At 36.2% G+C, this 12,022-nt stretch overlaps 1 protein-coding gene across 2 annotated transcripts; it reads left to right on the top strand.

Moving 5' to 3' along the window:
• The first annotated feature begins 614 nt into the window (after positions 1-614).
• LOC145663546 (uncharacterized) lies at positions 615-11,038 on the top strand. 2 transcript variants are annotated; one of them, XM_081729657.1, is made up of 2 exons: positions 615-736; positions 9,857-11,038. In XM_081729657.1, the coding sequence occupies exons 1-2, from the start codon at positions 692-694 to the stop codon at positions 10,409-10,411; spliced, it is 600 nt and encodes a 199-aa protein (XP_081585783.1). In that variant the 5' UTR covers positions 615-691; the 3' UTR covers positions 10,412-11,038. The 2 variants fall into 2 exon arrangements, with proteins under 2 accessions (XP_081585783.1, XP_081585784.1); XM_081729658.1 differs by lacking the exon at positions 615-736 and adding an exon at positions 2,322-2,492.
• The last annotated feature ends 984 nt before the right edge of the window (positions 11,039-12,022 follow it).

Raw genomic sequence — 12,022 nt, forward strand, 5'->3', positions numbered from 1 at the left:
GGAACCACCAGTTCGTCATTTCATTGTTAGATGACCCAAACAACTTCTGGAAACTGGCTCTGTGTTGAGACTATGTCAGTGGGTAATACCGCGTGAATGACAAGACTTGTAGATACGAATTCGATGATATTGAAATGCTATGGCACATTGATGCAGACAATGATTTCCTTAAAAGGGTTAGTTTTTCTTACGAAACCACCTCCCATACGTCAGGTACAAAGGTACATAGGCATAACTGCAGGATATGGGAAGAGGAAAATCCACATCAGGTTGTGGAACATGAACACAAACCCCCCTCCCCGAAAAAAGTGTGTACGTTGACTGAAAATTCTTCTTTAAAGAGGCTAGCACTAACGTTGCTGGCAATGTTAGAAAATTATGCTGTATCTTGCATACCACAGCGATAAATGTTCCAAAAAACAGAGATTCTCATTATGCTCGTTGCGTGGAAGTATTTCCGGATAACCATTTCCGGAACAATTGGATTGGAAGGAGAGGTCACATTCGATGGTCTTCGGGATCACCTGGCTTAACTCTATGGAATTCTTTCTTTGGAAGTACGTGAAGACTTTTGCGTATCAGACCTAAGTTCATGATTTGGATGATCTAAAATGAAGAATTATCGATGCTTGTAGATTCGTGACACAACAAACGTTCCGCAACATCTAGAGGAAGGTTTAGTACCGTCTTGATGTTTGACGAGAAACAAAAGGGGCACACGCAGAGGTCTACTGAGGTAAGTTCAATTATTATTATTATTATTATTATTATTATTATTATTATTATTATTATTATTATTATTATTATTATTATTATTATGTGCTGAATATAAAATTATATTCTTTTTTCTTCACCGAAAATAAAACCAGACGATTCTATCACAATTGGTTTCTGAGTTAATGTAGAAAAATTATTTAGTGAATATACAAAGCTTCTGAAATTGATATTAACTTTACCTATGACGTTTGCAGAAGGAGACTGGTGCTTTTTCTACCTTGAAAAGAACTAACTGTAAGACATTTTTAAAGGATTCGATGTTCCAAAAAGATTATCAGTATTGGCTATGCTCTCGATCGAAAATGACCTGATAATGGGAACATCAGACTTTAAACCAGAGTAATAAACAGATTTGCTGCGATCAAAGAGAGGAGAATGGTCTTTGTATTTAAATAGGGTGCAAGCCGTTCATTCTAGCTTTGGAAACGTTTTGCCTTAATTAAAAAGTAAATAAACAAACAAATAAAATTTAACCATAGGAATCACGTGTCTGATTAGGGCAATGATACATTGCCGCAACTGTAACACTATTATTAATTCAAAGTGATTTTCTTTTGTTAGATTCTTATTATTTAATAAAGGCGAAATAAGGAAAGTAATCGAATAAAATTTTCTACCTTAATTTTTAGTTACAGAATTTCATTTATTTTCATATGCCATATAGTATTTGCGTCTAAAGTTATGTTTATTAGTCAATGAGTCCAGATTCTATCTTCTGTTCCCGATCGTTCGTGCTGCAAAACAGCCAAAACCACAATCCACCGGCCGCCACTGAACGCAAAGTTAATGTTTTATGCATTCGACTGTTCTATTTGCACTGACGGGGAGAGGCAGAAAGCAGATACAATTTTGGAGCGGGGGCAAGCATTTCTAAACAAAACAATATATATCTATCTATATCTATATCTATATCTATCTATCTATCTATCTATCTATCTATATATATATATATATATATATATATATATATATATATATATATATATATATATATATATATATATATATATATTACTTATTTCAATACAGTATGTCTGAAGGGAACTAGTGGGCGGACGATGGAACCGGGGTGAAAGAGACCACCCCCCTAGGTCCACTTTAGCGTTGTCACTTGCTGTTGATGATGTGTTCGGGAAAAATCTGTACTATGTGAGAAGCAGTAAAATGGAGAGATAGTGTAAAATGGACGGCCTCTCGAAGTTTCAAAAAGAATCAATTTTCGGCGCTACGTTATGTGGTACGAGCATGATGAAAATAGCCAGTTGGCTGTCTTCATAATAATAATAATAATAATAATAATAATAATAATAATAATAATAATAATAATAATAATAAATGTCTTTCATAACACATGAACATTGAGTACGAGAATTCAATGAAAGTGCACAGACTGAGATATTAACAATTCATTATAATAGATGTTTAATACGTGACGCATGCAGTCGCAGTCTTATCTGAATGTTTTATCAATCAAATTGCTCATGCCTCGTGCACTCGAATGAGGAGGGGGAGCGGGACGTATCTACAGCAGGCATTTAATTTAATTCTGTTTGAGTTGTGTCTTAATTCTACCTATCCATCCATCTGAAAAGAGAGAATTAGCGAAAAGAACTGAGCGAGTAAACACGTACACACACGAGACAACGTGAAACTACAAAACTTCCCAAGCGTTACATCATTAACGTTTCGAGAGTTATTGTTAGTTGGAACTGAAGGTAAGTAATATGATTTGCACTGAAAGTAGGTTGCATTTACCGTTAGGTACACTCATGGTGAAAAGAAAAATCCTGTAACAATCTCTCTTTGAGAAACGTTCGTTGTTTTGAAACGTGTTCATAAAATAATATGTGAAAGTTCCTTTTTTTTTTTTTTTTTTTTGAACAAGTGTATTTAGAAATACGTCTGGAGTGTAACAAATAAAAGAGTCCAAAGATGAGACACAAATCAATAGATAGATCTCAATCAGTGAAGAAAATGATACGAGTAAGAGTAAATCCTCACACGCAGTATTCGGCAAAATACAGAATATAGACTAATAAATGCATTTTATTATAAAACTTTAAAAGAATGATGCTCTAAGCACGCCACTTGTTGCGATAAAAACTGATAATGATGAAGTATATCATAATAATCCACATAGCACACAGACGTCCACGGGACGTCCGAGACTGATCCGCAATGGACAACGGGACATCCCGGGATCATCCGAATTTGCTCCCGGGACATACATAGGACCTCCGCAGGATATCCAGATGTCCACTAATATCCCGGAAAATGGGATATTCAACGGGACCTCAAAGGGATGTCCACTGATAAATCGTGGGATAATGTAATCCTAGGTGTGTCCGGTGTGGGATTTCCCTGGAATCTACTGTCCCATCTGGGATGTCCCATGGACATCCTACGTGGAAATCTTTTAGGACGTTCCGTCCCGTCTACTCATTGTCCCGATAATCCCGGGAACTATCCTGGGTTCAAAATGGGACATCCTAAGAACGTGGTGTGCTATGTGGGAAACTTCTCGTTATGACAGTAGGAGGACGATAATACATAATATGGTTACTAGATATGGTCCAAAATTATTATTAAAGTTAAAAATTAATTTTTTATTTAACTGGAATGTTGTTCAAAGAGGAGACACGTATTAATTGATGGATAGTATAAATATGACAAAAATGAGGTGTTTGAAAGCAAACTCTTATGTGCAGTTTTCGAGAAAATAGTGAAACACTAATTTTTAAAGCACTAAAAGTAGTATTCATTTTTGTTCGTTTTCAATTGTAAATGATAAGTTGTTTTCTGCTAGGAAAAAATTGTTTATTCATTTAAACATATGCACTGTATATGTACACGCACGCACGCACACACACACACACACACGTTATTTTGTAGCAGATTGTATGTATTGTATATATTGATTGACGTGCACACACTACTTGTAAGCATTACTATATGTTATTAAGAGAGGTTCCAAAATTTGGTATACGAAGGAAAATTGGCTGATGCAAAAGCGGGTTGTGGCAAGAACTTGGATAGGCAAACGACCATTGGAGAAAATTAGATAACGGCAATGGCAATGGGGTGTTCAGTCAGTATCATGATAGTAATCGGGGAAACTACTTGAATAATAGAAGAAACGAAATTCGACACGACCCGCTCGGGAGAGTAATATTCCCGGAAGTACGTTTTTCCGCGCGCTACTCTAGCCAGCTGTTTTACGCGCTATCCTAGCCAGTTGTTTTAAGTTGGTCACAAAATTTATATCATGAAGTACAAGGGGAACAAAACGAACCCTATATCATGGAGTACAAGGGCATAAGTGCTACAACTACTTATCTGCACAAAAATAAATAAATCACTTTTTTAAGTATTATTTTCATATTATTTTAATTTAATGTGTTATAAAAATGTAAAAAAAATGTAAAAAAAAAACTTTCCTCGGGCCGGGTTTGAACTCGCGCCAAAAGAGACTTTTATGATTGCATATAGCGCTAGCCCACTCGGCCACAAAGGCCGACAGCAGCAAGCGTCTGATTTCTAATATTTTAATGCAATGTGGCAAGAAGTCGATAACGCCAGCCAATCAGAACCGTGTTTCTCGTTTCTACTTCCGGGAGCATTACTCTCCCGAGCTAGTCCTAATTCGACTGCCATAGGACTCAATGCATGTTGGCCATTCAATTTTTGCTAAAGAGCAAAGCTCTCTACCAGCAATGATACGAGATTGGGGATCTGAATTCCGTGTGGATTAGCGTCAATACAACGCAAAATATGAGTTTAACTTGTAATATTCGGAATAGCTCTTAGAATTAGTTGTTCCAGCTTATATGGTCATCAAGATTTTGCGAAGACTGGTATGGAATGACCCCTTCTCTCTAACTTGACTGTAACTCGTAATTCTATAAAAAGGTTGACAAAGCAAAAATAATCATAATAATAGTAAATGGCATGTATCGGGTAAGCAATTTTTATTAACGCCAAAAATAAGGCAATTAAAAGTAAAATCCAGGAAAGTAAAAGTCAAAATATGAAATGCAGCTCATTTCATACTTGTTTGCATCTACGCAGCATTAAGTTTGCATTTCAGTTCTCGATAATCGATGTTACAGTTATAATTCCTTATTAACTTTTTTGGGTTCAGTTGTGATTTGCAAATTTTGCGAGGACCAATATGGAATGGGGCATAAGTTGGACAATAAACCATTGAAAAATAAACGGAAATCTAAATAATAGAAAAAGAATCGTGAAAGGATTATTGATTCAAATCTCGGGGGGATGAGGGGCACATGTCACCATAATCTTGGAACTAGGGAACTGTCCCACCATAATCCGATTTGAATTTTTTTTTTTTTTTTTTTTTTTTTTTGGGGTGGAGAAATGTGATGATTTGTGACCGACTGCCACTTCATCTAAATCGCCTGACATAGAACATAATATAAACAGGTTCACCTCACAAATCAGATTCATCTACTGTAATTTGAGTCTCATCTCCCCCCCCCCCAGAATAAGCCTCAAATCTGCCCTCCTCCCAATGTTGAAGGCAACTGTGCTCTAGGGTTGACCACAAAGTTTCGGTTCCGCGAGGAACCGCTTCTTTTAGATCAAGTTTTCAGAACCGGTTCCAGACCTGCATCCGAAAACCCGGTTCCGGAACCGCTTCCAGATCTGGATCTGAAAACCCGGTTCCAGGACCGGATCTTAGGAACCGGTTCCAGACCTGGATCCGAAAACCCCAAAGATCCGTAAAGGAGGCACAAAGTTCACCTTCAAAACACTGCAAAGAGGACAACATGCTTGTGCCGTCCCCTCCGAAAACCCGGTTCCGGAATCGAATCTTGGGAAACAAATCCAGGACTGGATTTAAAAAACCAGTTCCAGAAACGTATCTTCTAGAACGTCGTTTCCATTACCTCGATTGTTGTTTTGATTCCGGTGTATGATGATGTACTCATGTCTCATCCATAGTCACAAATTTGCCAATAACCTCCGCATTACTTTCAAACAGTTCCAAACAATCACGGAAAAGGGTGAGAAGATTGCGTTTGTGTTCAACTGAAAGGAACTTGAGTACCCATCTTAGAAAACCATAATTCGTTTAGGATAATAATTTCGTGCTCGCTCATAGGAAATATCCACAGTCTCAGCTATCTTTCGGATTTTGATTCTGCGGTCATTCAAAATCAGTTCACAAATTTTATTGACATGAACGTTGAAGGCTTACCACTGCGAGAGTCATCTTCAATGCTCTTTGTACCACGCTGAAATTCAGCTGCCACTTTTTCACGATACGATGGAATACGAGGATGCGGGGTCTCCTTGTGTCTCTGCCAATATTCTTATGAATTTGCTGGGAATTTTTTCTCGATTTTCGATGCTCGATTTTCTCCATGTCTCCCGTCTTTTTAGGTAGAGCTAAAAGTTGGTGACCTACCAAACATCGTTAGGGTCATCAAGTCTAGGAGGCTCTTGTTGGCAGGTCATATGGCCAAATGGAAGGAAGTCAGTACGCTTTCAAAGTTTCAGCCGGAAATCCAATCGGAAAACGACCGTTAGGAAGACCTAGATGTAGATGGGAGGACAATAATAAGATGGATCTTGTAGAAATAGAAATACAAAGTAGAAACTGGATCCAGTTGGCTAAGGACAGAAGTTAATGGAGAGTTTTTGTGAACGCGGCATTGAACCTTTGGGACCTATAGGGCATATAGTTAATTATTAAGATACGTATCTATAAACTATTTTATATTGCGAAAGCAAAGTAAGTTCAATAACATGATACTGTGTTGTATAATAATATACTAAAATCTAATATTTCTTATATATATTATGAATTATATGAAAATACAAATATAGAGCATAATGTGTGTGCATTATATCATAAAATACTATATAGTTATAATACTGTATACATATTACAATAATAAAAATAATATTACATTATAATATTACAGTCAAATTTCAAAAAAGTAAACATAGTGCAGTAAACATAGACTCAAGAGAAATGCATATGAGATCGCTTCGTTATACAACGGTGTGCTCACCGGATATCGTACACTCATTCGATAAAGTTCGCCTGCATGTAGATCTATCTCTGTTTCTGGCGCAGAGTTTCTACTTTTGAGCGTTCTGACCGCTTTTGTGGGTGTTGTGACCGTATTTGACCGTTTTCAAACTTGGATGCTCTGACCATTGGGCGTCCTGTCCTAGACTCGGTGAACGTGCTGTATATTATATTCCTATGCTGTCGCTCTGCTTGCTCACTCACGGTCTACAGATACAAGACTGATATAAGCTGTTCTGCATTTTGATGGACCTTGTTGTTCTTGTCGTACCCTGTCACTTTGAGCCTCGAGAGAGATTTCCTTTCTTTTGTTTCTAAGTTTGTGTACGAATCTAGACTATAGACGACAATATGTTTCGCAGACAATATAGACGCTAATTTTAAACCAAGAAATGCTAAAATATGCAATACACAATATGAAATACTGTATAGAATTTCTTAGTCCAAATCATCTACCGAAAGTTTGCTCTACCACTGAGCCACCGCGCCCCTAAAAATGACTGTATGTGTGCAAAACTGAGCTAGGTATATAAATGCTATATCAATTAGGTGTAACAAGTACCAAAAACTGTAGGTACCTGAAGTACATACTTAGCACATGCATATCATATGTACCCAGTGTCGGGTACCTAAAAGTAGCTAGGACACCTAAATAGCACAAGCCTAGCACAACTTAGGGCGGTGACCCCCCGGCCCGCAGCCGTATGGGATGAATTTGGAAGTTAATGCGATCGGAGTTTCACTATTGCTCTCAGCGACTGCGAAAACTATGAATTCGACACTAATATCGGTCATTTTCTACTACTTTTACATGTCCCGATAAATGCTCCCCTGAGACCCCCTGTTTCGAATTTTTTTTTTTTATCTCTTCATCTTGGTGTGGGGCCTGGACCAAGGTACTCGTGACAAAAATTTGGTATCTGTCGGTCAACTCGTCTGGCTTCCAGGCCGAACACAGACAGACACACAAACAGTTTATTTTATTTATATTAGATTGGTTTGTAATATTGTTTGGGAACATTTTCATACGTACAATTCTTATGAATCACTCAACTGTAACTACACACGAAAGGAAAAAAACAATGGAGAAAAATCTTCAGTTACAATACACACGCAAGAATTTTTACGCACAAGTGTAGGCTTTTGGATCTCTCAAGCCATTTATTATTATTATTTATTATTATTATTATTATTATTATTATTATTATTATTATTATTATTATTATTATTATTATTATTATTATTATTATTATTATTTTGTAGTATATTGAAGTTTTTCTTTTTTTCCTTTTGTTTCTATATTTAGGTACAAAATCTAGATTGCGTAAGCAATATTTGTTTCGGAGTCAATATAGCAAATTTAGTCAATTTTTAAACAAAGCAGAAATGCAATATTGCAAAATTTGATTCCCTAATCCGGTTCTTCTATTGGAAGTTACTTCGATTTCCCAGTTTCTTTACTTCTTGTGGCTACTAAGATATTCGTCAAAAAGATGATTGTCAGAATATGTGAAATTCTTTCTACAGTCTGCACTTATGAATCACTCAACTGCAAACGGAAGGAAAAAAATACAAGTAAATTGTGAGAAATCTTTAGTTACACTATGCATGTAAGGGTTTTTCCGCACGAATATAGTTTTTCAATTCCTCAAACCATTTATTATTAATAATAGTAATAATACAGTGGATTCTCTTTAATTCGAAGTCCAAGGGAACACGAAAAAAAATTCGAATTATCCAAAATTCGAATTAACCAAAAATTCTCACCTTTAAGTAAAATCAAAGAAACAAAATAACTGTACTGGATATGAAAAGCTAATTAACATGCAATGCACCTTACCTTTAAAGCACTACATTTCCGTAAGGAATTAGAATACGCGCCGCGGTTAGACATTGTGCATAATGCACGCCAATAGAACACAAACGAATCTACTTATTGTTTTGTCACTGTTTTTAGTTCAGTTAAAAAGAATTGCATAAGTGTCTCGTACATACAAGTCATTTACTATTGTAGTAGTGAAGGACAGGGTTCAAGGTCGCTGACACTTCTACAGAAGGGATGGACACTTCCAAGTTATTGAGGAGGAGGAGGAGGAGGAGGAGGAATGCATACCAACCACTTTCTGCCGGATTCTCTATAGCGGGTCCCTCTGGATAAGATAACAGATAAACAAAACCCAGTTGAAATTTCATTGTTCTGTTTGCAATCTGTCGAACACTGCAAATTTTTCCACTGTAAAAACTTCGAATTATCCAAACATGAGGTTCAAACGTTGGATTTACCCACGATTTTTTACCATTGTTTTTAATACAATTTTCAAGGGGGATAAACTTTTGTTCGAATTACCCAATAATTTGAATTATCCAAGTTCGAATAAAAAAGTCCGCTGTAATAATAATAATAATAATAATAATAATAATAATAATAATAATAATAATAATAATAATAATAATAATAATAATAATAATAATAATAATAATAATAATAACTGTAGTATATTGATATTACGTTCGTCCTCTTATTTTTTAATTTGAAAACAAGCGTGAGTTCTTGCTACACACTTGTGTCTGCTATTCCCTTAGCATGTCATACATTAAATTTGCCATTTCTTGTTTCCTATCCTGTCATTCGCACAAATTGATTACAAAATATTGCAAATACTAAGGTTTAAGGATTTAGAATTTAGATTTCTGGGCTTTCGGCATTTAAGACCATTTAGCCCGTCACGATTTGAGGGATGACGTCCCTCGGCGAACACACAATCCGGGGAAAGGGAAGGAAGAAAGGATTGGGGAAGGAAGGAAGCGGCCTGGGACCTATAAGTTAGGTACTACCCCGGCATTTGCCTGGTGTGAATGAGGAAGACCGAGGAAAACCTCATTCAGGGTGGCTGGCCTGAAAAAGCGTGTTACACTTTTTCGACCGAGTAACTGTTGAGGTTTAAGTTACATAAAATGTTAATAGGTTGAAGACAACGGTACAGTTTAAGATTTTAATACTGTTCTCTCCTGTTTCAGGTACATTTTTATCAACAAAGAATGAGAGGTACAAACATGAATACTTTTCTAGTGTTTTGTTTCCTTCTGTTGATGGCAGCCATAGGGAATTGTGATATAATGCGTGATGCAGGGAAAGGTGTAAAAGGCATATACCAGTATAGCGAGAAGGAAAAGCAATATCGTTTCATGACAGAAGATGACTTAAGCTCCGCTGCGAAACATGGTTTTAAAGATACAGCAACTAAAGGATTAGTGTGGTTAGCAAAGTATTGGCCACTGGCAATTGATTGTGGCAGAATAGTTACTGCAGCAGTTAACGATGTAGATGGAATGGTTAAAGGGGCGAAATCTATTCCAGAAGAAACCGTGGTCACTGGAGCTGAAATAGCAGGTAGATATGGAGGAACGTGGGCAGGAGATAAAATTGGAGGAAAGATTGGCTCAGTCATTGGGTCTGTCTTCGGCTTTCCAAAAGTAGGAGAAGCTATTTTCAGCTTATTTGGTGCTATGGTTGGAGGTAGTTACGGATCCTATAAAGGCAAAGCTATTGGCGAGGCTATTGTCAAACATTAATCTGAATTTTACTGTGTTAACGCACATATTAAAGATTTAATCAATGACTTTATTCTAATTTATTATTTTCAGAAATACGCTTTGGTAGACATGAACTTATGTTAATAATTTTTGGAGAGAATTTATGTGTGTGGCTGTATTCGAACTTGCAGCTTTTAAAGAGGGAAATCTTGTGTTTCGACTCAAATATATCTTTGTCTTTTAATTAAGTTCTCGAAACTTTTTAGGTCACAATACTTAACCACGAGTTTCTGATCCTACTTCTGTTATCTAATTATAAGGAGAGCTACATTGAAATTTTAAAATATGTTCTTTGTGGTATAGAAACTGTCGCTCATATTTTTGTACTTTACAAGATCGAAGTATCTGTTAGTCAATATACGATAATCTTGCTATTTTTTCTGATAGTAAGACTTACCGATGTCTTGTAAAACATGATAAATATATTTTGAATGATCTTATGATATTTGTAGTAAATGCTTCTGAATGTATTGTAAAATATGGACACAACCATTCATTCCTTCTTTATCAGAGTGTCGAACCAACAATGTTGGAACCATGTTTACATGTTATTTACTCATGTTTTGTATAATTGAATATAAATGATGATTACAACGTTTCTTACTTATTTGCATCATAATCTTTTATATGTTAGCTTCAAAACCTTTCTCCCAAATCTACTGGAAATTGAATAAATGCTCATTTCAACAGAAATACTTGCATTTTCTTTTCAATCATTCTATGATTTGTTCGTGATCATTTCATCGGTTCCAACACTGAGAACCAAAGATTAAAACTCTGTAAAACCTGTTAATTGCAAAATAAAGAATATCAGAATGAAATGAAATCTTTGTTTTACATCCCGGCTAGGCTAAAGGAGACAGTGATGATGAGAAATAAATGAAATGGTGGAATAAACTGGAAGAGAACGGGACAACCCAGAGGAAACCCACGCACTCGGTGTTTGTCCACCACAAAACTCACTTGGTATAAGCTGGGATCGAACCAAGGACACCATGCACCAGAGGTGAGCGCTCTACCACTGAGCCACCGCGGTCAACAAAGAATATAATTAATGTAAATAAACTTATAAAGTTTTCATGTGCAATCAGTGTGTGTAATGAGCTATGAAGAAGTTACGAAAGCAGCACCTCAGCAATAGTACTTTCGTTAAAATGTAAGTTGTATTATATGACTTAAGGAATTTGCACAAGTTATAAAAAGGGAATTTTTTCATATGTTTGACATCGAACGGTTTCAACTTGTGAAGTGTGCGGCGAAATATTCATAGTCTCTAAATACAAGTAACTGACTTCAAAAAGTGACAAAGATTCGCAACTCTCTTTAGAAAGAGAAAATGGAAAAGGATATATATAATGGAAACTATAAGCCATAATCACAAACAAGAAATATACAGACATACTTCTTCCTATGATTCCCCTTGAAATAAAAGTTCGACGAACATAAACAAGAATCATATAGATGCAGTTCTTGCTATATTCTCTCATGAAATTAGGGTTCAACCCAGGGCGGATCCAGGGGGCGATCGGGGCGATCGCCCCCCACAGAAGAGGAAACTTTCTTATTTTATATATATAAATAAAACCCATC

This window comes from Thermobia domestica, chromosome 11, assembly GCF_964235325.1.
Source record: "Thermobia domestica chromosome 11, izTheDome1.hap1.1, whole genome shotgun sequence".
In the NCBI taxonomy this organism is placed as follows: domain Eukaryota; kingdom Metazoa; phylum Arthropoda; class Insecta; order Zygentoma; family Lepismatidae; genus Thermobia; species Thermobia domestica.

What these genes read in the sequence shown, in the direction of transcription:
- LOC145663546 (XM_081729657.1), top strand. Translation starts at nt 692, where the DNA reads ATGTTTGACGAGAAACAAAAGGGGCACACGCAGAGGTCTACTGAG. An exon ending in ACACGCAGAGGTCTACTGAG is followed by an intron (nt 737 to 9,856) that starts GTAAGTTCAATT and finishes CTCCTGTTTCAG; the next exon opens with GTACATTTTTATCAACAAAG.